Genomic DNA, 27,664 nt, shown 5'->3' on the forward strand with positions numbered 1-27,664 from the left:
TATAGAAGACACCTAAAAGTATGCACCAACTTATAATTCAATTCAATTCAAATTTATGGAGTCTTCAGTTTTTTAACACAAAAATGTGTCAGAAAAGGATAATATAAGACTAACTTACGTTTTATGTTAGAGTCACATGTAGGGGACTGTGTTCACATTTATTATTGGCATTTCTGTAGCATACTTACAGGCGTGTTTAACAATTTTCAGCATATAAAAATGATCTGAGGTACATTGTCAATTAACGCATTTATATAATAAGTATAGAATAGTATATAATAGCAAAAATACATTGAAAAGACTACAGGGTGAGATGAAAAAACTGCAACAAACTTCAGACAGCGGTCATTTCTAAGCCACTTGTCCGACTGCTTTTAAAATTATTCCAATTACAGCTCATGATATTGTTTACAAGTGTACAAAAGCATTTTGGTGAGAATTTTCCCGAAAAAAAGTTATTCGTGATGGAATTCAAACGTGACAGTGTGATTTCTTTATATTTGGCTGGAAAACGACAAGTGGCTATCGTTAGAGCTCTCCTGCATTTAAATGTGAATAAATCGTTCGTGTCTCGTACCATCGCTCGTTGCCGTGATACTGGTAGCATAGGCCGACGTCAAGGAAGTGGACGACAGTAAAACAGCAACATTAGCAGAAATGGTTCGAAACGTACTGAAGGGACTTGATCGAAACCCTCGTTGCAGTGGTCGAAAAATGGCTCGTGAGTTGAACATATCGCAATATTCCATTCCATTCGGCAAATATTGAAAAATGAGCTCGGGGTAAAGCCATTGAAGTTCCAAAAAGTGCAAGTACTTACACCGCAATAGAAAGAAAATAGACTCAAAAGAGCTAAAGAGTAGCTTCGTTTGGCCGAAAGTGGTGAACTGCCGAATTTGGTTTTGTCCGATGAGAAAACCTTCGTTGTCCAGCAGTTTGCAAACAAACAAAATGATCGGTCTTACAGGCCAAAAAGTTCAGCTGAAAATGTGCAGCTTCGGTTGGCCACCAGAACTCAAGCGATGTTGTGGCCCGCCTTAACAGCCGAATGTCGCTCTTCGCTCGTATTAATCGACCCTGACATTAGAATAAATGCCGAATATTATCGCGAAAATATTCTAGAGGGTGTACTAAAGTCTTGGGCACGCAAACATTTTGGCCGCAGACTTTGGACATTTCAACAGGACTCAGCACAACAGGACTCGCACTCAGCACGCGCCACCCAAAAATGGTTACAAAATGATGTTCCTCGCTTCATTTCCAGTGCACAATGGCTACCAAAATCTCCGGATACCAATCCGTTGGACTATTGTGTCTGGAGTATTTTCGAAAGCAAGTTTGGCACTAAAAAAAGACACAAAAATGTCGATCACTTCAATCAAGCGCTTCGCCGGGCCAAAATACAGCAGAGCAACATTTGGGCAGCGTGTGAAGGGTTTGTTGGCCGTTTGAAGGCCATAATTCGTGCCAAATGTGACCAATTCTAAACTTATTCTAGGATTTGATGCTATATCCGACATATTTTGGTATCATTCAATAAAATTTCAAAGAGAAAAATGTAAAAATTATGGCTTTTGACTTTGTTGCTGTTTTCTATCTCAGTCTGTACTTATTAAACAAATAATTTACAAAAACTATTTTTAACCGATTTTTTTTTTTTTTTTTTTTTTTTTTTGTAAAATTTAGAGGGCAATAATATGGGTCACCTCAAAAGTTAAAGGTTAAAATATCCTTGCTTATGGACTTAATTGTCCTTAAAAAATGTTATTTTAATACAGAATTTGAAAAAAAATGCTTATCCATGGATGTGAAGAACATGGTAGTCCTTAAAAAAAATTCTTTAAAATCCGATTTTTTCGACCTCGATAGTCTTCGATAACTATTCTTAAGAAAATTTGCATTCGATAGTCGTTTAAATCATAGTCTTATAGTCCATTAATAAAACAAGCACGATCTAATGGACTTGGTAGAACCTGTACAAAATATTTTTCCTCACTATTGGCAATGATAGTAGTTATTCGAATGGGAGACATACACACATTTTATTTTATTTTTATTTTTTTTTTTGATAAATATTTGCTAATCATTGTCTTTAAAAATAAACAATTGCAAAAAAATAGAGATAAAATTGTTATGGAATATAAAAGGTATGGGCTACCTAGAAGTATGCACCACCAAGCCAATATTCAAACGTTCCAATCAATATATACCTTCAATGGGTATATTATTAAAATGAGGAGGGTTAGTCAAAATAATTATTGCAAGAAATTGAATATCAATCACTCTCAAATTATGTTGCCTATTTTTAGGGTTAGTTACACAATTTTCTTTAAATTCAAATTGCTAGGCTTATTATAGATTTTTGTATTTCTTTTCAACAAACAAAAAATTCTATAACACACAATTAGCCATCAATTGTCCAGCATGTCATATATCAAACATATAAATCCCCAAAATGTCAACTCTAAGGCTTCAATATTAAAATTGAAAATGGCCAGCCAAATCGTTGGCTAAATAAAATCTGACATTGTAATCCAGCCCTCGTTTTAAGTTACGAAAAATACCAAAGTTTTTCTCATTTATTTGTTTGTGCACATCTATATATCCACACAAACATTGACACATTTTTGTATATACATTTGTTTGTTTCGTCAGTTTGTATATTGGATTGTTTGGCCATACAAATAATAGAAAATACTAAATGACTTTCCACACATTTAAATGCCATTACATTCTCAGCCATCATCTGTCAAATGTCTGTATGATTGTGCAATATCCTGAGTGTCGTGAGTGTATGCGAGTGTGTGTGTGTCGGCTTGGTGTGTCTATGACTGAATGATGGCCTGACATTTGTCAGTCAGACCATCTACGTTTCATACCTATACTGTCTGTGATAGAGCCCGCCTGGCATTATTATTATTTGGATGTTTGAAATTGACTTTTTTTCTTTTTTGCTTAAGTATGAAGTGCTGCGTTTTTTTTTTGTGTGTACTGACTCAAAATTATTTTTTTTTTGTTTGTTGTTTTGTATATAATTTTTATTTACTTTTCTTTGGGGCACATAGGGATTTTTTTGTAAATCCTACTTTTATTTAATTTTGCAGTAAAAATGTTTGCCAAAGCTGTTTGAAATTTTAAACTTAAATGTATAAAATATAAAGCATACTGTTCATAATATTGCTATTAATTTGCCCAACACTGTTGGTTGGGCATTTACCGGCGGCCGCATAAATGGCATCATAACAAAATGATGTAAATAATGTAAATACATACATATACACACATACATTTATGCAGCCACCGGTAAATTCCAATGCTGAATTCTAATAACTAAGCATCGTCAACAGCCAAAACAGGTTTGATGTGACGATGCAAATTTGGCAATAATCAGTTCTCATGTAATTACCGTCGCGAAAACAAGTTCCCCCCCGTGTGACAAGTGTTAGTGAACAAAACCTAATAATCTTGTAATTTTACAAAAAAAACAGTGAACATTTAATCAACACTACAAAAAAACCAAGAACATTGTTAATATTAAAAAGTGAAAAATAAATTGTGAAACTATATAACTTATGTGCTAAAACTTATAAACTAATGAATTAAAACTATTTAATTTAAAACTTAACATCTATTAAAATAAAACTTTGTGAATTAAAACCCAAATATAAATTATCCATAATAATACTACTTAAACTAAATTGCACTACCCCAAAAATCTAAATAAAAGACTGAACTAAAACTGAAACAAAAAAATATATCTCTTATAATTTAAACAGGCAAAAAAGGTAAGCCTAAAAACATTTGGTCCTCCAGAGCCGGATCAAAAAGTGAAAGTTTTTTAAGTTATTAAAAAAAAAAAAAAAAAAAAAAAAAAAAAAAAAAAGAACAATTTGTGAGTGGACGGACAAACAAAAGAACAGTGAGAAAAAAGAAAGTGAAATAGAAAAAAATACAGTGGGGTTAAAAAATAAGTGCAAAGTTAAAAAAGTGTTGAAAAAAAAAAAAAAAAAACTTTGGAAAAAAATTGAAAAAATTTACAAAAAATAGACAGTACACAGTGCAACAAAAAGTTAAGTTACACAGTGCTACAAAAAAAATAAAATTTTTTAAAATTTTAGAAAAATTAAATTTTTTCTTCAATTTTAAAAAATATAAAATCTAAAAAATTAATAAAAAGTTGAAAAAGTTTTTATACAATAAAAAGACAATACACAGTTGATACACAAGAGACAATATACCGTGACACAAAGAGCAACAAACCCGAAAATTGTGGAAACAGCAGTAAAGGAGAAGCGGACGGACACACGCAGCACAACAACAACAACCAAGGTACAACAAAGGAGACCCAAAACCCAAGATCAAAGTGAGTACTCGTGAAATTTTCTTTTTTGACACAAAAGGGCATTTCGGGAGCAGGCAAATCTTCAATATTTGCATTGACCCGCATATTCCCATAATTTGCAATAACACTTTGACCCATATTCAAAGCTGCTAGTTGCCCACAGACAGACACATTTTGAGCCATTTTTCTGGACGGACATTTGGCTTTTGACCCGGGAAAAAGCAGGCAGACATATTCTTTTCTGAAAAAACGGGAATTTTCAGCCATATACAAATATATATATACTAAAAATTTTGGAATTTTCTGAACGTGGAGTTCAGGCGAATACATAAGCGCCATATTGACACAAACACATAACTTTGGAAAGTTGGCGTCACTGAACTTGGCAAACATATAAACGCCATATTGCAAAAACTATATACAATTTTTTGGAAAAAAAGCGTCACTTGCAATATATAGTCGCCATATTTTTTGGAAAAATTTGGCGTCACCGGAATACATAAACGAGTAAACAAAACCCGTTTAAAAAATAGCGTCTGGTGGACAGACAAAAAATAACCTAAATTTTTTTGAAATTTTTGCAAGCGTCTGGTGGACAGACATACATTTGAAAATTAAACTACCAATTTTTTGAAATTTTTGGAGAAAAAAAATTGGCAAACAAGCAAGCGTCTGGTGGACAGACATACATTTGAAACTTAAACTACAAATTTTTTTGAAATTTTGGAGAACAAATTTTATATCGGAGTCTGGTGGACAGACATAAAATCGATCCCATATATTTACAATTTTTATTTTTATTCTAATTTTAACCTTTCTTCCCATTTAGCACAATATCTATTGCTCAAAGGAGCTTAAAAATTTTTCTGTGACCCAAAATTAATTTCTTGCATTTTTCGCAGAAATATTTTGCTGGTATACTTTTTTTGATTTTGTGACACATAACACGACAACTTTTTGGGAAAAATTTCTTCATTGACATTTTTTACACTTTCTTGAATTTTTTGCTGAAAATATTTGGATTTTGACCCAAATTATTTTCTTTTGCAATATTCTGCTGGGACATAAAATTTTCTGCTGAAATATTTGGACCTTGACCCAAATCAATTTTTTGGAAATTTTTGCTCAAATTTTTGGATTTTTTGACCCAAATTATTTGTTTGAAATATTTCTGCTGAAATATTTGGATTTATACATACATAATTTTCTCTAATTCTCGTTGCGAATTTTATCAAAAAATTTGGCGAATTTAGAAAATTTGTTGAATCAGACAAATTTTCACAAGCAATAATCAAAGTTATTGGCTTTTTAAAAATAAAATCCTCCTGTCATAGGATATTAAGTGATTTTAACAAAAAATTAAATTTTTTTTTGACAACCCAACACACATTTTTACTTCGTTGAAATTTTTTTGGACTCTCTGAAATTTTTTGGAATTTTCAACTTCTCGTGGACAATCAAATTAGACTCTCGTTTTTTTTTTGGAAGAAATTGTTTACTGCGCAAAACATCTCTGGTAATTTCTGCTTTGCAATTCTCGTTTAAACACTTTTGTTTTAAAAACTTTTGATTATTTGTCGAATTGCAAAAATAAAATCCTCCTGTAAGTGGACTTTAAGAGATTTTATTTTCCTTTTTGCTCATTTTGGCGAAAATTTGACCCTTCTGGCAACCCAGCAAACATTTGTAATCAAGTCAGTCCGGCGTCAAATATAAAGAAAATTTTTGAATTTTTGGAAAAAAAAAAATTAATTATTGAAAGGAACGAAATATAATTTGACTCAAACCAATAAAATAGGATCGTTTTCGTCGACAGATATTGAGAAAAAAACTTATCCTCATTTTAAAAAATAAAAATTTGGATAAAAGTTTAAATTCTAAACCAAGTTAGTCCTTTTCATTGGGCAACTTTTCTTTTTTGTAAAACAACAAAATTTCGTAAAGGTTAACGCTCAGTTTTCAAAATGGATAAAACATTAAGCGATAAATTCACAAATTGCGTCAACGATCTTCTGGATTATATTTCAATTTTTTCAATAACCAAACCTGATGACACGGTACATACTTTGGAAACAACACGAATGGAGTTGGACTCTGCATGGGACCAGGTCAAGAGAGCCTACATAGACTGTCGGGATTATGTTCCAGAAGAGGAAGGAAAGCCGATCGATAAAAATAAACTGAGGAAGCACTATATGGATACCATGGGATCGTACAAAAAAGCGCTGAGTTCAATAAATGGACAAATGCAAAATCTTTTGGATGAAAAGACACAGGAAAAAATGAAAAGAGAGTCAGAGATGTCACAACAAGGAAGGGAAGTGGATTTCACAAACGTATCGCGGCTACCTCCATGCGATACAGACACATTTAAAGGTGGTTATAGAGAATGGCCGACTTTCAGAGATCTATTTTCGGCAATTTACATAAACAACTCAAAATTAAGTAATGTCGAAAAATTATTCCATTTGACGCAAAAGACAGCAGGAGAAGCAAGGGAAATTATTTCACATGTCCCACTAACTAATGATGGATTTACATTAGCATGGAAAAATCTCACAGATCGTTACGAGAATAAAAGAATGCAAATTAATGAAGAAATCAAGACACTTTTCAATCTACCTGGAGTTTCTGCTGAATCAAGTCACTCTATTCAAAAACTACAACGCACGGTAAATAGCAGCATTCAGACACTGGGGATACTTGATGTCGATGTTAAAGGATGGGATCCGATTTTAATATACATTTGTTCAACAAAATTACCTAGAGGCTTTTTAGAAGAATTCGAGAACTCATTAAGCGATTGTAAACAAATTCCAAAATGGGAACAGTTTGACGCTTTCTTAACAAACAAATTCAAAACTTTGGAATCAGTTGGTAACATAAAGCCTTCTACATCGAAATTCGCTCAACAAAAACCAACTAACAATCACACGCCTAGATTTTTGAAAACATTTCAAACAAATGTCTCAAAAAATACAAACAACTTTGGAGGAAGACCTACTAATGTAATATTACCTCAACAAAATAAGCAGAAAAATACTCAAACTTGTCAAGTCTGCAAATCAAATCATTTCATAAGAGATTGCAGCGAATTTTTGAAAAAGAGTGTGAATGACAGAATTCACATCGTGAAAACATCACACTTATGCTACAATTGCTTGTCATCAAATCACGGAGTAAAGGATTGCAAAAGTCGCTTTGGCTGCCGTATTTGTACTATGAAACACAACACTTTGTTACACAAGGGAACGGAAACCCAAACAACTAACTCATACCTAGCTCGAGTGGAAGCACGACCTAGTACTAGTGCTGCCGCTCTTACAAATCAAATACAGTCCACTACAAACCTAGAACCAACCACTATTACTACTTTGACCCTCCAAGATAAGCAAATTTGTGAGCGACAATCTGGAGGAACACTACTCTTCACAGCAATAGTACAAATTGAAACCAAAGGACAACTTTACGATGCCCGAGCTCTAATAGACTCAGGATCACAATCCACCTTTATTTCGGAAAAGATGAAAAACTTTTTGAAGTTGCCTACACGGAATAACTTAGTTCATGTCACTGGCTTAAGTCAATTTGTTTCTGAGACTTCAACAAAATCTTGCTTGTTTACTATGAGATCCAAATACGACCCTAGCTTTAAACTGGAAGTCTGGGCTCCAGTTTTAAAGAACTTACCTTCAAATCTACCACCACAAAACATAGATGAATCACAACTTCGAGATGTAACAGCATTAGAACTGGCTGACCCGAAATTTTACGTTAGTCAACCAATCGATTTACTTATTGGAATGGACATAGGACCATTAATATTCACAATTGGAACTCCAATGAAAACATTTGGATCAATTTTAACACAAAAAACCAAATTTGGATGGATAGTTGGAGGACCCATACCAGGAAGCATCCTTCAACGAAAACAAATATCACTTCTAAATACAACTTCAATAGAGAAAGTACTTACACGTTTTTGGGAGGTGGAAGAGACCCCTAAAAAAGTTTTACGGTCAGAAGAAGACCAATTTTGTGAACAAAACTTCATTGAAACAACAATACGGAATAAGGATGGAAGATATGTGGTGACTCTCCCATTCAAAAAATGCGAGGAATTGGGGAATTCCAGAAACATCGCCCTAGCTCAATTCTACAGAATGGAGAAAAAACTTATGAAAACACCAGAGATCAAAGAACAATATGATGACTCAATACTAGAATACTTAGAACTTGGTCATATGAGGAAAATCAATCCGAATGAAATAGATAAAATGCCAAATTATTATCTACCACATCATGCAGTAATTAAGCCAGATCGAATCACGACAAAGTTAAGAGTCGTCTTCAATGCTTCTTGCCCATCATCAAACAAAACAAGTCTCAATGACATATTGTTTCCGGGACCCATTTTACAACAAGATTTGGTACTACAAATTCTAAAATGGAGATTTTTTAAATATGCCTTCAATGCAGATATAACAAAGATGTATCGCCAAATACTTTTGGATTCAAAGCAAACGAAATATCAAAGAATTCTCTTTAGAAAGTCTCCGGAAAACCCAGTAGAAGATTATGAGCTGCTAACAGTTACATTTGGAGTTAACTGCGCACCATATTTAGCATTGAGAACTCTTCTTAAACTAGCAGAAGATGTAAAAGAATCATACCCTAGAGCCGCAAATATAATTTTGAATAATTTGTATGTTGATGATGTATTAGCTGGCGGTCACACTGAAGATGAATCAATAAAAGCTCGAAAAGAATTAACTGCTGCTTTAGACTCTGCCGGTTTTACACTAATGAAATGGGCATCAAATGATCGCAAAATAATACAAGATATTCCACATGAACATTTGCTACCACTCAATTGGCTAGACTTTTCCGAAGATGCTTCAACTAAGACCCTTGGAATTCGATGGAATATCTCAGGCGATTATTTTTCGTTTACACCACCCACAATGGAAAATAAAAATATTTCTTCAAAAAGAGAAGTTTTATCAACGATAGCCAAATTGTTTGACCCATGTGGATGGCTGGCACCGGTAGTTGTCGTAGCTAAGTTAATAATGCAACAAATCTGGCTAGACAAAATTGACTGGGATGATCAATTAAAGCCAATAACACAAATGAACTGGAACAATTTTGTCAAAAATAGCAAAGATATTGAATATCTCAGAGTTCCTCGATGGATTCAATACACGCTAGATGGTTCTGTAGAGATTCATGGATTTTGTGACGCATCAGAAAGCGCATATGGAGCCACTCTTTATATTCGGGTGGAAAATACTGACCATACCACACATACATTCTTGCTAGCAGCAAAGACTCGTGTCGCTCCAATTAAAAAATTATCAATACCCAGACTCGAGTTATGCGGGGCAGTATTACTTTCAAAATTAGCAAAATTCATTGTAAATAGTCTACAAATATCAAAATATTCGACACAATTTTGGACCGATTCTACCATCGTCTTAGCATGGTTAAAAAAGCCTCCTTGTCACTGGAGCACATTTGTTGGAAATAGAGTCTCGGAAATTGCTGATAATGTTGGACAAGAAAATTGGAGACATGTTGATTCGGAAAATAATCCAGCTGATATTGCGAGCCGTGGATGTTCGCCTGCAGAGCTAAAGACTAGTGATCTCTGGTGGCAGGGACCTCAATGGCTCAGAATGCAAAAAGACCGTTGGCCATCATATGAAATCCCAAATGACACAAATTTGGAAGCCAAAACGGCAAAAGTTATGACTCTTTTCGCTGAAGGAGATGACCCTTTAAAAAATTTCTCCTCTTTATCTAAAGTTTATCGATCATACGCATATGCCCTAAGACTCTGGAAAAATACTGGAGCAAATAGGCAACACCTTCGAACCTCATCAAAAGACCTTACTTCAGATGAAATCCAAGATGGAAAACGATATTGCATAATTCGTACCCAGAAATTCGTATATGCAGACGAATACAACTCACTTATGAAAAAGACTCAAATTTCTCCTTCAAGTCCTCTCTTGACACTCAACCCGTTTCTAGACTCAAAGGGTATTATTAGAGCAAATGGCCGATTGGTACAATCGCCAGCCCTTACCTATAGCGAACGTCACCCAATAATATTACCACATGGCGCAAAACTTAGCAAATTATTAGTCGAATTCACTCATAAGATTACTTTACACGGGGGTAATCAATTAATGACCCGAGTATTAAGGTCCGAATTCTGGATATTTGGACTCAAGTCGCTTATCAAACAAACCATACGAAAATGTCGAATCTGCTTAATTCACAAAAAACAAACCCAAACTCAAATAATGGCTTCGCTACCACCCGAACGCACTTTTCTTTCTCGACCCTTTACAAACACAGGGGTAGATTTTGCAGGACCCTTTAACACTAAAAGTTATTCAGGAAGAGCCTGCTTTATTAAAAAAGGCTACGTGTGCCTGTTTGTTTGTTTCGCCACTAAGGCTATACATTTAGAACCCACAAGCGATTTGTCGACATATGCCTTTCTTGCCGCTTTTTCTAGGTTTATTAGTCGGCGAGGTTGCCCGTCTTGTATATTTTCGGACAACGGAACTAACTTTGTGGGAGCGGTTGATCTATTAAAGCGAGATAGATTAGCTTTCATGAAGAATATTCAAAATAGCACAATTCAAAATAATTTCACTCAAAATCTTACTTGGAAATTTATTCCTCCTGGTGCTCCGCACATGGGCGGCTTGTGGGAAGCTGGCGTCAAATCATTTAAAATCCATTTACGAAAAAGTATCCCAAAAATGAATTTCACTTTTGAAGAATTCACAACTATTTTATCAAGAATTGAAGGCTGTCTTAACTCACGACCCTTAAGTCCTGCTAGCGACGACCCAAACGACCTTTCCCCTTTGACACCTGGTCATTTCTTAATAGGAACACCTATTCTTACCCCAGCTGAACCAGACATTTCAGACACAGATTTAAGCTTAGTCAATCGTTGGAAAAGGCTCAAAGTTATTTCGCAATATTTTTGTAACAGATGGAAGTTAGAATATCTTCACGAACTTCACAGAAGAACTAAATGGAAATATAAAAAAGAGAATATCAAAGAAGGAGATTTAGTTGTCGTAAAAGATGATAGATTGGCTCCGCATGAATGGAAGTTAGGTCGTATCGAAAAAACGCATCCAGGTAGTGACCAAAATACCAGGGTTGTAGACATACGGACGGCAAGTGGCAACATTAGCAGACCCATTACAAAAATTGTCAAATTGTTTTCCGACTGACTAGTCGGATTCCCACTCAAAAAAGAATTTAGTACTCGCCTTAATTTATTTTCAGATATGGCCGCTTACTTGCCCAACCAGGACTGCCGTCTGGACGATCGCAACCGTAGCCCAGACTCACCTGCCCGTCCAACAGCAAGAAGCGCCAATCGACCCATACGGCCAATCCATCGTCCCAGTTCCACATCCCCTGAAAGACGTCAACGAAGCCGATCCGACGCAAGACCCCGCCAACGTCAAGAAAGACCAAGTTACTGGCAGTATTCATGTGGGCTATGCCAAGATGACCATGCCCTCAGTGCCTGTGAACGATTCCGCAGACAGACGCCCTTCCAGCGGTATGAGACCGTGGAGCGTCGGGGATATTGCCGCAATTGCCTGGCGAGAAGTCATTTGGCCCCCGACTGCCCGTCTTTAACTGGTTGCCGGAGATGCAACGACCGGCACCATACCTTACTGCACGGGGCGTCTCAGTTGGACGAGGTATCCCTCAACATCGAGGCCATTACAACCCCAGCCTTCGCATGGGATTTGGTGTTTGTACCAACAGCGATGGTACGCATAACGGCCGAGGGCATGGAGGGTTTTAGTATGCTGCGAGCCATTATTAGCCAATCTGCGACGATGTCCAAGATTTCATATGCCGCGTTCCGTCGCCTGGGTCTGCAGTCGCGAGAGTACAAAGGGGAGCGATTCACCACCTTCACCGTTTCGCCCCGCCGCACAAACAGTACTTGGAGTCTGAAGGTAAATGCAGTAATTATCGACGATCTCCCCAGACGCATTTACTCAGACCCAATACTAGAAGACCCCACGAGATGCTTTACAAATTACGCCCTTGCTGACCCTGATCCCCGAGGAAATAGTCCAATCGATGTGGAACTGGGAGCGGACACGTACTCCGCCATAAGGAAAGATGGGTGTACAGCAGCTGGTATTGGAGATGTCCTGGCCTACAACACTCAACTGGGCTACGTGTTTGCTGGGCCAATCAAGAACATGCCGAGGAACTGAAGACCGAAGATCCTTATGGTATATTAGAAATGAATACTTACACTTGTCATTCGGGGCCCAGAAAATGTTCATAATATTGCTATTAATTTGCCCAACACTGTTGGTTGGGCATTTACCGGCGGCCGCATAAATGGCATCATAACAAAATGATGTAAATAATGTAAATACATACATATACACACATACATTTATGCAGCCACCGGTAAATTCCAATGCTGAATTCTAATAACTAAGCATCGTCAACAGCCAAAACAGGTTTGATGTGACGATGCAAATTTGGCAATAATCAGTTCTCATGTAATTACCGTCGCGAAAACAAGTTCCCCCCCGTGTGACAAGTGTTAGTGAACAAAACCTAATAATCTTGTAATTTTACAAAAAAAACAGTGAACATTTAATCAACACTACAAAAAAACCAAGAACATTGTTAATATTAAAAAGTGAAAAATAAATTGTGAAACTATATAACTTATGTGCTAAAACTTATAAACTAATGAATTAAAACTATTTAATTTAAAACTTAACATCTATTAAAATAAAACTTTGTGAATTAAAACCCAAATATAAATTATCCATAATAATACTACTTAAACTAAATTGCACTACCCCAAAAATCTAAATAAAAGACTGAACTAAAACTGAAACAAAAAAATATATCTCTTATAATTTAAACAGGCAAAAAAGGTAAGCCTAAAAACACATACTCTAAGGCTGGAGGTAGGGTAAAAGGAATACAATTCAAAGTGGAACTTTAGGAGCTATGAATACAGAATCGTAAATAGGATTTTTACGAGACCTTTTAAAAATCATATGTGAAAAGTGTTGCCTAATTTTGGGGGTTAGCTCTGAAAGTTCTGCAACGGATTGTTTAAGAATTTTTTCTCTTTTACTTTTTTTCTGCTGTGTTAATTTATTTGATTAAAACTCTCTTACAATTAATGGACAATATATGCTTAAGAAAGCATTGCCTACTTTATGGAGAGGAATATTTAAAATCGACCTTAGGCATAGGTTTGGACAGACAAGAAAACATATTGCATACTTTAAGGATAATAAAAATATGGCCTTAGCATATTTAGAGTCAAAAATGTAGTTTTAGAAATTAGGAACAATTATAATATATTCAAATATTTGAAATGGTTGCCTTCTTTGCGGGTCTGCTTTTGAAAATCGCAAAAAAGAATTGCTTTTAATGAAGTAAAATTAGTTTTGAAAATATTAAACGATAACTCTTTATAAAAACATTGCCTACTTATGGGGTTTGGAATGTTGAAATATTGACTGTCCAGGCATTAATCGAAAAAATAGGAAAATATACGATACATGAATTGTGCTCCACTTTGCCTTAAAAATTTTTGGCATACTTTGGGGAGTTCTTGCTTGTGTATTACCAATAGTTGCCCACTTTGAGGGTCTACCTTTAACAATTAACAATAAGAATATTATTCAAAGACCAATAGAATAATAATGAATTGAAATAAGTTTTAAAAGTATTGGGCAATAATTTGTTATGAAAACATTGCCTACTTATAGGGTTTTGAATATTGAAATATTGGCTGTCCAGGCATTATTCGAAAAAATCAGGAAAATATACGATACATGTACTGTGGCCCACTTTGCCTTAAAAAAATATTGTCTACGTTGGGGAGTTCTTGTTCGTGTATTACAAATAGTTGCCTACTTTGAGGGAAAATAGCAGAAAATAACTGCTTACGATTATTATTCAAATACCAAGAATAATAATGAAGTAAAATTAGTCTTAAAATATTGGATGATAATTCTTTATGAAGACATTGCCTACTTATGGGGTTTGAAATATTGAAATTTCACTAACGCATACTGACAGTTCAAGCATAGTTCGAAACATGAGGAAAATATACGATACATAAATTTTTCTCCCCTTACAGAATATTTTTCTTAACATTTATTGCATACTTTGGGGAGTTATTGCTAAATTATCCAAATTATGTATTTATCCAAAGAACGTATTTTCAGGTTCCAATAAATCTTAAATTACTGGTGTGTTATTTCCTTATATTAAAATGATTTTCAAATCAATTAAAAATAAATTTGGAGTAAAACGTATCCTACTTTAGGGGGGGAGTTTGTTGAAATTTGACCTAAACATATTGGCATTTAAGATAAAGTTGTACTGAAATTACGTATGTATCATTTTTTAAAGATTTTTTTTCCAAACTAATGATAATAAACTTTTAAGAAAACATTGCCTACTTTGAGGAGAATGTATGTACACTTTGTGGGATTTAAAATGTATATTTCGAGGTGTTTGAAGCGGATTGTCAAACTTAATATACCCACCAAACTATAAAAAGTGATCATAAGTTGATAACGAATATGCCGGAAAAATAATTGCCTACTTTAGGGGGTAACTTAAAATCCCACAAAATGTATGAATGAATGAATATTACTACAAATATGGAATTAAATAATTCTTGTAATTATTTTTCTTAATTTATTATCTTACGATTTCTGAAAATCGTATGGGAAAAATACACCCCCCAAATCCTTGCCTGTCTTGGAAAGTTAGTGCGATAAAAAAATCCCAAACAATTTAACCATTAAGCCACTATGTCAATCACCATTTTATAGCTCATATTGCCCGAACATAAAATCAATTTCAAGTCAAGTCGAATACATCGTCATTGCAAAATAAAGAAAAAACATTGACATGAAATGGCAAGTAGTTTTTTGCTCTTGCTTTTCACTTCACTCTCTTAACGAATCGCATGAAAACTCAAACATTTTCATTTCATATATTCATAAATGTCATTCTAGCCTCATTGCATTTAATGATTTCATATTTTTTTTGCGCGCGAGCATTTCTCCTCCACCTCCTTTTCCTTCTTTTCTTACTAACGAAGTGAATAGTCGAACTAGTGAACTCCTAAAAGTATGCCATTAAATTTTATAAAAGACAATCAAGCGCCAGCGAAGCGACGAACACTTTCAAAAATCGATATCGTTGGTATTTCATGAATTCGTATTGAACGTATTTTTCTCAATGACGTTGGAGGTTTTTTTTGTGCCTTCCCCCTCCTTTCCTCTTCTTTTCCACCTTGTTTTTTTATAAAATCAACTTTGTGTTGTCGTGTTCGTTTTTTTGCTTGCTCGCTTGCTTTTCGCTGCTAAAAGTCACGCGAACCTAAATACCATTAACATTATGCCTTAATGCTCCTCGGCAAGAGGTTGATGGTAACAATGGTTTGGGGTGTCATGCCAATGTCTACGTTTTAGCCATGGACGGCATGATGAAGGTAGGGGGTGGGTGAGCCCCCTCCGTTAAAGAAAGAAAAGTCATCAACTCGTACAGTATGAATATATAGCGTGGTAAAACATTAAAATAAAAATTTAGTTCCAAATGAATACATGGAAAGGCGTGTGCGGGGGGCATAGGGCGAAAGGCGGTATCGGTCGCTGTCAGGCCAACAACAATCTATAAAGCGCGAGCCAAACATTCTTAGAAGCAAAAACAAAAAATCGCACCAAACGAACCACCAACCAAACAGCCAACAGATATGGATGCAGTTAAAAGTAATCAATGTTCTCCATTTTCCTGACAGTCAGTTTTTTTTCGCTTTCGCTCTTTCCAACCAGATAAAATAAACTAGATAAGAAAATGACATGTACATAAAAATACATATATATGCAAATGGTAGCGTATACATATATATTTGCGTTTAAATGTATTTAATTTTTTGTTCGGTGGTTGTTATAAGATATATTTTAAGTTGTATATTATTTGGAGAAGAGAATGTTTTTCTTTATGGTTTTTTTTTACCAAAATGTTTCCAAAATGCAATTAAGAAACCATAAAAATGCTATAATGTTGCGATGCATACATTAAGGAGTACATGAGGAAATTTGCCATATTTAAAGTATGTTTCTGGGGGAGAGGTCAATATAAGCTTATATTTATAATTGGAACATTAAATGAAGGGGGAATATCATTTTGAAAAATGGACAAGGTTATATAGGTCAAAATTATTATAAAGTTTAATTAAATATATATTTTTTTTTAATATTATTTTATATTAAAAAAACTAGAAATGGGTTTCCCTATAACTATTCCATTTTTTAACATGTCTGTCTCTAAGAAAAATTTTTACTATCGCCATCTATACTCAAAAGTTACAGAGTTACTTGTTTTTCCAAAATTGACAAAAAATAAATAGGTGAAATAAGGGCTGACTTCAATTCGATAGTTTCATAAGTATAAAATGGATTTCCTTAAAAATATTTAACATTTTGATATGTCTTTCAAGTTAAGTATGACAAATGTCTACTACCGCCATCTATATTCAGAGTTTTGTGTGAGTGACTTGTATAGGTGTGGAATAAATTATATTGGTGATCATAAGAGTGGAGATATTTTAAATAATTTGTAGAAAATATTTTTTTCACATTTTTCGGAAAAAACATAAAATGGGGTTTAGTATAGACTCTCATTTTAACTTTCAAAGTTAAATGTTGAAATCTGTACTCAAAGTAACGGAGGTTTGTTAGATTAACTCTTGCAGAAGGGTTATGTAGTTGAAAATAAGAGCAGAGATCCATAAAATAATTTGAAAAAAATAGTTTTTTCAGATCTTTCGAAAAATAGGAAAATACTCCCATAAATATGTCACATTTTCAATTTTGAATATAAATATATTGAATATTGAAATTATTTACTACTGCCATCTGTACTTAAAAGTAGTAGAGTTTTGCTTGAGTAACTGTTGCAGAAGTTTAAAATATTATATAGTGGAAAAACAAGAGAGAAGTTCTATTAAATAATTTGTACAAAATATAATTCAGATTTTTCGGAAAAGTAGAAAGGAATGTCGGTTTTTAAGTTGTAAAATAGTTATTGTAAATATTTACCACCGCCATCTGTGCTCAATAGTAACAGAGTTTTGCTTGAGTAATTGTTGCAGAAGATAAAGAATTATATATGTGAAAAAAGAGTTGCGTTTTATTAAATAATAATGTAATTCAGATTTTTCGGAAAAGTAGAAATGGAGTTCATTGTAAATATTTCACATTTTGAATATACCGGCCTCTAACTCTCAAAGTTAAGTATGGTAGATGTTCAGTACCGGCATCTATACTCAAAAGTAATGGGGGTTTACAAGTTAAGTATTTAAAATGTTTTAAACCGCCATCTGTACCCCAAAGTAACAGCGTTTTGTGTGAGTAACATAATAATATAGAGGGGAAAATTCTGACAAAGTACAATTAAACAATAGTTTATCAATGTAAATACAACTTTCTCCAAAAGTAGCATTTGTTATTCCAAGATATATTTTACATTTAAAGGACGTCTGTCTCTGGCATTAAAAGTTAGGGGAAAAAAATTTTTACTGCCGCCATCTATACCCCAAAACACATAACAGAGTTATGCATAAGTGACTGTTGGGGATAATTCAACAGGTAAAATATTTCTCGAAAGTAGATTTTGGGGTTTCTATTGATATTTCACATATAGAGGGTGTGTGTGTCTATGTTTCAAATGTTTTCTACCGACATCCATAGTCGAAAATAAAAAAGTTATGCGAGAAGTGCAAGAAATGTATAGTTGAAAACAATGTTTACAAATAATCAACTGAGCTTTTTTTCAAAAATGTAGAAATTGGGTTTTCCTCTAAATATTTTGCATTTTTCAAGATGTTTATGTCTTACTTTAAAAGTTAGGTACTGGAAATATTTGCTACCGCCATCTATAGGCAAAATTAACAGAGTTATCTATGACTAGCTATTGGAGAATTATAAAATTTCAATGCCGCAAATAAAAGTAGAGTTCAATTAAATAATTTTTACAAAATATTATTTCAGTTCTTTTTTTCGGAAAAGTATAACATGGATTTCCCTAGAGATATTAAATATTTTGTAGAGAATGCCTACTACCGCCATCTAATTATAAATAAATTATAAACGTAGAGCTGAAGCTGGAACAGCAAAAATTTTGCTAATGCTCGTTCTGGTAGTGCATAGAAATATTTTAATATTGTCCAGCGTGGTCGGCTTGATTAATTTTATTTTAAAATTTTGGCATGTAGATGGCCCTAGAATCATGTTAAAGTTCTGAAAGATTGATATAGTTAATTTTCTAAATTAAAGATGTAAATGGAGCCTTATAGTTTAGAATGGAGAATGACCAACGAAATTTAGCTTACAGGGTTTAAATACTATATTCTACAAATTTTTGGAAAACTGAAATCGAAAAATTTGAGGTACAAAATAAAAAGAACATACACAATCATGACGTTCTCATTTAAATTTGACAGTGTAAAAAATAGAACCAAGGTTTTCAGATTCGCTAATATTTTGAGTTGGGAAGGATTGCCACCTAGTTTTGAAATTTTTACTAATTTTTTCGTTTCTGAACATTTGTTGCAAATCAGGTCTCTTACACCATTAAAACGTACGAAAACACAAAATTCAAAAGTTCGTTCTACCTAACAATGATTTCTAAATATTGATATGTAGATGGGGCTAAGAATAATCGAAATTTTTGAAATATCACTGCATTTAAATTTCTGACTTAAAGATAACATTAGTTGAGCTTCAGAAGTGTTGAAGTTGGACTATTTATATGAGTCGAAAAAAATTAATTTTCAATTTGTTTTGTGGTCGGCATACATAATATTACATTATTGATATGTAAATGGACTTAGGAGTATCTGCAACATTTGAAAAAACTCCGTATTTAATTTTGAACATAATATAGCTTCAAAATAGCCACAGTTAGCAAAAATGATTTCAGTCCAATGTGAATAGCAGGTGGTAAGCCTCTGTAGGTATTGGTTTTTGATATTCCCAATATTTGGGACCAAAGTTAAAACATCTGTAATTGTATTATTTAAAAACTTTAGAGAGCTTGAAACCTAGATCTTTTTCGGTGGGAATTTTGCAGTTCCACATTATCATCGTGACAAGATGTGACAGCGCCATCTATTAAAAGGTAAATAATATGAAATTCCTTATCCTTATACGTGGATGTTTCCGATATGTCCTTAATGATTTGTGTATTCTTGCTCCTGAGAATGAGTTTTGACTTCACTAAGCCAAAAATTCGATTGCGGAGTAGCAGCTTTTAAATCAAGAGTATAAGTTAATCCTTAATATAAATAAGTACCTTCCTCACCCTTTCCAAAAAAAGAATGTTATAAATTTTTATTTTGGTAAATTACAAGGAGATTCAGTCATCAATAGGTTTTCCTAGTGGGTCATTCAATCTAATAAGATCAACATGGTTTCCACAAGGCAAATGAGTTTACTATTTGCTACTAGGTGTCGCTTAATTGCTATTAGTAAATGTTTCTATTTTAATAGGTTAAAACTCTAACAAGAGACAATTTTCAGACTAAACATAATTAAAAAAACATTCGTTAAATTTTGTTACATAATAAAAGACAGGTGACGCTGTTCGAAACTAGTTTAATATTTTAATATTCAGGGCCTTATCGGAGAATCGAACATAGGTTCAATATAAGAAATTATAGAAAAATATTGGAAACCCATGTTCATTTCCAATTTTCAAATTTATCATTGCATCCTATTTACAGGGCGTAAAGGAACAAAAACAATTTTTGATATTGCGGAATAGTTGGCCTCATAATAATTATATGGGAAACCTGGAGTTAACATAATACCTCTGCATTTGTAGACAGCATACCACCCTCATGATTGGATCAAATTACCCCATCTTTTATTATTTGTCTGATACCACAATAAACAACAAATAATATTGCATACTTCATGGCGTACAATAGTAATTATCTATTTAGTGCACATAACTAACTGCTAATAACTCATATAATTATTATGGTAAATAAGTTCCATATAGTTTTTCGTAATTGAATATATCAATAGATATATGTGTGTGTGAGTGTGTGTGTGCATGCATGTATTGAATAAAAACCTTTCAGCATTTCTTTTTTCTACTTCTATTTCATTTGAAATATTTGTACAACGTCAATAAAATTCCATGATTAATTTGCTTCTAGCTTCTGATTTCAAAACCACTTAATTTAATTAAATCAAACAACGGCAGAAAAAAACAACAACTACAACTCGCCATCGATGGATGGATAGATAAATAAAACAATTTTTAGATTTTGGCTTTGCAACGCTATTTGATGTTCCGCTGTAACTATTTTCCTATTTACCATGAAAATTTTTATATAAATAAAAATGCAATGAACAAATAAACAAACGATCAATGGAGAAAAATGGACAAACGGACAGAGAGACGGATAGACAGACGGACTGGTGTGTTGTCTGTTATGTTATTTTTATATTTGATTTTATAGTTCTGCCTTTTTTTGCTTTTATTGATGAATTCGATACATATCTGTATGCCTGGAACATACGTATATACATACATATGTGTGTATGTAGTTATAGTTCCACATACACACACATGTGCACATTAGGCCCAGGTATATAAATGGTATAATTCTCACTTTTTCCGAATTAATTTCCGTTATTGCAAACCAATTGAAAATCCAATTTTCAATAAAGTCGTAAACTGTTTGAACACACGGCACAAAAAGGCGAGTCGGCCAACAACATGAAAATAAAATCCCTTCTACGTGAGTATGTTTGTTTGTATTTGCCAGTCGGTCGGTTGGTGGTACGGTCGTGCAGGCCGGCAGAGAGGCCGCCAGTCAGGCACTTTGAAAAGTAAATGTATCTGTCTGAGTGGTGCAAATTTAAATGGCGTAATACTCTCAATACGCATTGCAGAAGGCTTAAAAGTCCAGCAAAGTAAAGCAAAAATAAACAGCAACAGCAGCAGCAACAACCACAGAAACCAAATTGTGATAATAACAACAGCAACAACAAAAAGACACAACAAGCGGTGGCAGCAACAACAACCCACACCACCAACATTGATAACCATTGATGACTATGGCTAAAAGTATGAAAATACCGTGCCGCGCCTAAATGTAGGCAACGAAAAAGGAAAGACAATTAAATAAATACCCACACACATGAGCACTCATATGTTTGTGAGCGGAAAGGAAGCCTAATGGCAATATATGTGTGCTGTCAGTCAATGAAGGCATGTTTGCACATGTGTGTGTGTACTCACACACACACCTTCACACACATGTATATTAATAGAATGCTACCGAATGATGTCGGATTGCAAGTTGCTGTTGTGTAGTTTTTTTTGTGTTAAATACATTTGAATATTTAAGCACATTATATTGATGTCGATAGGTAAGTGTTGTTGATACCTACCTACATACAAATTTGCAGACAAATATATTCGTACAAATATCGAGTTTGTGGGTGAGGGGAATTTTATAACTGAGCAAAGCCGTTTGGAATTTTATCAATGAATAGGGTTGATTGCATTAGGCGAGTGATGGGTATTTTATTGACAGGAGTGTCCATCAAAGGCAAAAATTTTGAGGCGGATTGCTGTCCAGACTATTCGGGTGGAAAACCTTCATAAGAGAATAAATAAGATATGCCATATCTCAGGGAGCTCATATAGGCTGCCTGGAGACACGTGAGCTCTTTGAGGGCAAATGAACCCATAGAGGCCATATTAGCTCATACAAACACCCTCGACTACATGAGCTTTCTTAGATCATAGCTTTCGGCGATCATAGAAGCTCCATGAGGTCATATGAGTTTCATGAGAACATATAAGCTCCCTGGCTTTCTGTAAGACTTCGATGACTAAATAAACGACTGAGAATATCTGTTAAGCTGCTTATGATTATATCCGCTTTCTGAAATCAAATGAAATCCCTGAGAACATATGACCTCTTTGGGATCTTTTTTCTCTCTCAGATCATATGTCCTCTCTGGGATCTTATTATCTCTCTCAGATCTGATGACTTCTCCGAAATCATATGACCTCTCTGAGATCAAATGACCTCCCTGAAATCATATGACCTTTGTGTGATCGTATGACCTCTCTTATATCATTTGAATTCCGTGAAATCACATGAACTATCTCAGCCCATGCGACCTTCCTGTGCTCATATAACCTCCCTGAGATAATATCGCACCGCTATCGTTTATATGATAATTCTGACATTAAATGGCCATTCTGAGATCATATGACATCGCTGAGATCATATGGAGTCTCTGATATCCCTGAGATCATATCGCGTTTCTGAGATAATATCACGTCTCTGTGATAATATGACGTCTCTGATATCATACAACCTCTCTGGGATTATGCTACCATTCTGAGATCACCTGATCTTCCTGAGATCGTATGGCTTCTCTTCGATCAAATGCCGTCTTTGTGATCATATGAATTTTTCGATATCATATGACCTTTCTGGGATTATTTAACAATTCTGAAATCATGTAAGCTTCCCGAGATCATATGACCTCTCATATATCGTATGACGTCTCCCAAGATTATATGCTCTCCTCGGCATTATATAACCCCTCAGGGATCATATGACCTTCCCTGAGATCATATAAGCTTCCTGAGAAAATATAAAACCCTGCAATATGAAATCCCTAATAACATATATGCACCCTGAGATCAAATGGATACCTTATTAATCTGATCATATGACTTCACTGTCGTAATAAGATCCTAAGACCATAATAACATCCTCTATATTATGAGGATATATCAGTATGCTTGAAACATGTGCTATAACTGAGATTTTTGTGCATATATGCGATCCCTGATGAGCTGGCTGCCTTCACAGAACCACCATGTGATTATAAGACCTTCCAAAGATCATGTAAACTTCCTTAAAGTAAATTAAGCAAACTGAGGTCTAATGAGGCCCTTCTTCCTGAGTGTCAGAAGGCTGAGCCTTCAAAGTATTAATTCTCTACAAACACAAAAAAATTCTAATAAAAATATCACCCTGGAAGAGCCTTTGGCTCCTCCTTATACCCGCTCCTATTCACTCCGCCCCACCCCTCAACATCCTGATTCTCTATAAAATTGGTTGTATGCTTCGTTGACTGTTTATAGTTAGTGCATTTTTGTGTGGCATGCAGCAGAAATTTGCCGCTGTGGCTTTGGTGGGCGAGTGTGTGGGTTTATTTTATAGTATTTATGTGTATGTGTGTGTTTGTCTTTCAACAACCACGCTCACACACACATGCACGCCCCGAAACCCCATGTATACATCACGTTCACTGCTTTCCCTACACACTACATTTAGTCATTGGTTTTTTTTTTGGCATAAAAATACAAATTCAAACACATACAAGCCCAAACCAATGTATATAAGTATATGTGTGTGTGTGTTCGAATGTTCCGAATAAAGTTTATGGCCCCGCAATTCATTCGGCGCCAGACAGCTCGTCGTTGATTTTTAAATTACAGACTAACATTCGACTGACTTGACCACTGTTTATTATGAAAGAGTAAAGAGAGCACACAGACACACACAAACACGGCTATGCCCACTCTCTCTCTCTTGGTCCTCCTTCTCCACCACCTATTTTTTCCACAGTTTATGAGCCTAGCTCAATACAAAATTTATGTGTTCGGTCATTTTAATAGGGGAATTGAGGGAGGGTATTTTCATTTATACCTATTCAAGTTCAACTCAAGTAAAGCGACAACGATACAACTCACACATACACACACCCAACCACATCACACTGTTACTAAATACCACTGCAGTCCATCCAGTCACGTTATATTTTATTGCGTTATTAAGAAAACACTGGCCAAGAAATCGTATCGGGGCTTGCTTTGTTTTTGCTGCTAACAAATTGCTGCCTCCTAAATGTATGCTATAATTAGGGGGAGGGGAAAGTTTTGAAAGAATGATGTCACCTGACTCTTTGGAATATTACAGAATAGGGGTATATATTTGAAATTTGGGTTCAAAGGATACGAAGGATCTTGAAACTAGAGACAATTTCCCCCTAAATGTATGCAGTATTTTGAGAAACAGTTCAAAAATATCTATTAAATTTATGATACAAATGTGGACAAATTAGAAAAATCAGATATCACAAAACTGTTTTAACAATCAGTGCATGTATTTCGAACTGGAATCCATGAAATTTGAAGGCTCTCGGATCAATAAAAATTCATTCTCCGTAAAGTATGCAGTAGTTTTAGGAAATAATATATCCCGAATGAAGAAATATGGTATTACTGGGGTGAGTTTTGAAGTCAAGGAAGTATCTGACTACTTGGAATAATTTTTTGGAAACAAAGTGTTCCCCTAAATGTATGCAATATTTTTTAAAAAATATAGCGATAAAATAATTTCCCCCCGGAATTTATTTAACGAAAGTTCAAATTATTTATTACATAAATGTATTCGCCTAAAAGTATGGAAAAATGTTGGTGAAAATTCAAGTACTACAATTTTCTGCCTCCTGAATGTATGCTATAAATTAGAACTATTCAGATAGCCATTAGAAAAATATGTTATAACGTTCTAAAGACATCATATGAAACTTCGGTAACGTTAGAAATATTATTCCCCTAAATATATGCACAATATGAAATGAAAAATGCATCTTCCTCCTGAATGTATGCTTCAATTTTTGGAAATTTTTCTGGTAATAACTTGTGTTATTACTTGGTAAGTAGGGAATTGAAGTAGTCACGACTCTAGAAATGCTTTCGAGATAAATTAAAATATATCCCCTAAATGTATGCAATATTTGAAAGTAAAAATAATTTTCTATGCAATTACTGCCTTCCTACCCTAACGGTAGGATTTTTTTGGTAAGAAATTATACGGTTATTTGGTATATGCAAACTTGCATAGTAAGGACCTTATAAAAGGGTATCGGAACAAAAAATTCTTCGTCCCCTAAATATATGCAATATTTTAAGGACAAATTCAGCCGTTATAAACCGCTACCTCCTGAATGTATACAATAAATATGATATGATATTTTAGGAGAAATCACCTGACTATTTCAAAGATTGGGAAGTCATGTAATATTGCTCTCCTAGGCGTATGCAAGATTTGAGAGAAACAATTATGATCTATGAAATGCAAGTCTCCTAAATGTATGCTTTAAAATGAGGACATTTTTTAGTTAGGAATCAAAAAAGAAATGAAGGTGGGAAATGGGGCTATTATAAAACGTGAATTGGTAACCAATGATGATATGTTATTTTCAAGGAGCTATAGAAAATTTGTTCCCCTAAATGTATGCAATATTTTTGAACAACTCGAAAGTAAATTAGTAAATTAATGGTAACATTTGAATTACCTTTACTTTAGAATATAATACTGCACAAACAAGGGGTTCTCTATATTTTCTGCGAAACTGTCCACTCCTTAGAGTATGCTTTAGAAATGGGGGATTTTTGGAAACAATATCCCAATAGTGGTTTATACGTAAATGATTGGAGGCAACGAGGAAAAATTTGTAAAATGGGAACAAAAATGTTATTACAAGACATAATTCAAGAGAGGAAAAAATATTGAAAGAAACCCTCTCCATTTCGTCGATAAACATATGGAAGTCAAAAAAAAAAAATTTAGTGTATTTTTCTTTTTTTTGTACTTTTTAATTAATTTAAAAATTCAACAACTAAAATAAGAATATTTTTGCAAAAAAAAAAAAAATAAAATTCTTCCGACCCACAGTGCACCATTGAGTCCCGTCATGAGTTGGCCAGCAGTAAATTTAAATGTTTTCGTTTCTTGTCCATTCAAACTAAAAACTTTTACTGGCTGGCCAATGCCAAGAGAACAAATAGAGAGTGGGAGCGGGAGCTAAGCAAAGGGACAGTAGGTGGTGGTGGCGACCTCAAAACGGTTCTGGGATATTTTGTAAAAATATAACCTAAGGTTATTTTCACATAATACCTGAGGTTTTTCAGCTGCAGCAGTTTAATACCAACATAGTGACTAGTTGTCAGAACTGACCCACCTCCTGCCGCTCCTCCTCATCCTCCTCACAATCTCTAAAACCTCAACGGCATGAGTTTGACGTTTGTATTTTTTTCTCTCTCTCCTGCTGTTGTTGTTGGTTTGTATGACGTTAATATCATATCCTGTTAGGGGAAATATCCTATTTAAATGTTTTAGTCAGATACAAAAGGACATGTAAATATGTGTGGATGTGTGTGTTTGTGTGGTTTATATGGGTAAAAGTTTAGCATTTGCTAAAGGGAAACTTAATGAATGAACTATAAATGTAAAAGGTTTAGGGGCTGTGATTTAATAATCTATGGGTTTTCGAGATGGATTAGCTTTGTTTAAATACAACTTAACAGCTTTAAAGGGTAAAGGAGCTGGGATGACCTTAACAGTTTTTTAAATTCATTTTTAATATTAAATTCAATTCGATTTTTTAGTTACCTTCCGCATGCAAAATCCATAATTTATTTGAATTCTTAAACAACTTTTTATGGCCAACAATCTTTGAGCTCCTTTTGCAAAAAACTCATTTTTTCCAACAAATAAATTTAAGTGGAGTTAAGAGCAGGTTGTCATCAATTCGTTTTTTTAACTAGATTTCTTTCTTATTGGAACTCAGCGCCACAGCGCCTTCGTCAATATATTTCCTTTTGAAAATTGGAAAAAAAACTTGAAAAGCAAATAAAAGTGATTTTTTATTGCAAATATAGACAAACCGCAAATAACCAAAAAAATGGAGAAGAAAAAAAACCAACGAACGAACGTAAAGTAAGATTTATTTTGTTACTTTGGCAAAACTGTCACCATTATATTGAATAACTTTTGTCATGATTTAAAATGCAGCCGAAAAGCAAAAAAAAAAAAAATAACCAACCATGAAAGAGGAAAAGTCAATGTAACAGCCACAAAGAGGAAAGAAGTTGATGCTGTCTGAGAGTGGTGGCTGAGTTGAAAAGCAACCTTTTTTATAGTTTTTTTTTTTTTACTTAGATTCCTCTTCAAATTCAATATGTTTTGATATTTATTTATACCACAAACAAATATGATCGTCTATAACGTAACATGTCAAAGGCATACCGCCAGCTAAGCAGTCAGTGGAGAGGAGTTTTTTTCCCTTAAGTTTTCCAGGAAATATTCAGCCAGGGTGTTGTTGGGGGTTTTTTAATATATCCCTGGGAAATCAATATTGACAT

The 27,664-nt window shown here is 34.2% G+C and overlaps 2 protein-coding genes across 12 annotated transcripts in view; one reads left to right on the forward strand and one right to left on the reverse strand.

Moving 5' to 3' along the window:
- The window catches only part of LOC101900996 (protein muscleblind), a 277,915-nt gene that overhangs the window by 100,887 nt on the left and 149,364 nt on the right, over nucleotides 1-27,664 (reverse strand). The window lies entirely within an intron of this gene.
- Nucleotides 3,280-13,181, forward strand: LOC131804587 (uncharacterized). Its single transcript, XM_059127648.1, has 3 exons — nucleotides 3,280-4,363; nucleotides 11,663-12,639; nucleotides 13,009-13,181. The coding sequence occupies exon 2, from the start codon at nucleotides 11,665-11,667 to the stop codon at nucleotides 12,619-12,621; it is 957 nt and encodes a 318-aa protein (XP_058983631.1). The 5' UTR covers nucleotides 3,280-4,363; nucleotides 11,663-11,664; the 3' UTR covers nucleotides 12,622-12,639; nucleotides 13,009-13,181.

This window comes from Musca domestica, unplaced genomic scaffold (assembly GCF_030504385.1).
Source record: "Musca domestica strain aabys unplaced genomic scaffold, Musca_domestica.polishedcontigs.V.1.1 46, whole genome shotgun sequence".
NCBI lineage: Eukaryota > Metazoa > Arthropoda > Insecta > Diptera > Muscidae > Musca > Musca domestica.

Coding starts and splice junctions, on each gene's coding strand:
- LOC131804587 (XM_059127648.1), top strand. CDS start 11,665: ATGGCCGCTTACTTGCCCAACCAGGACTGCCGTCTGGACGATCGCAAC.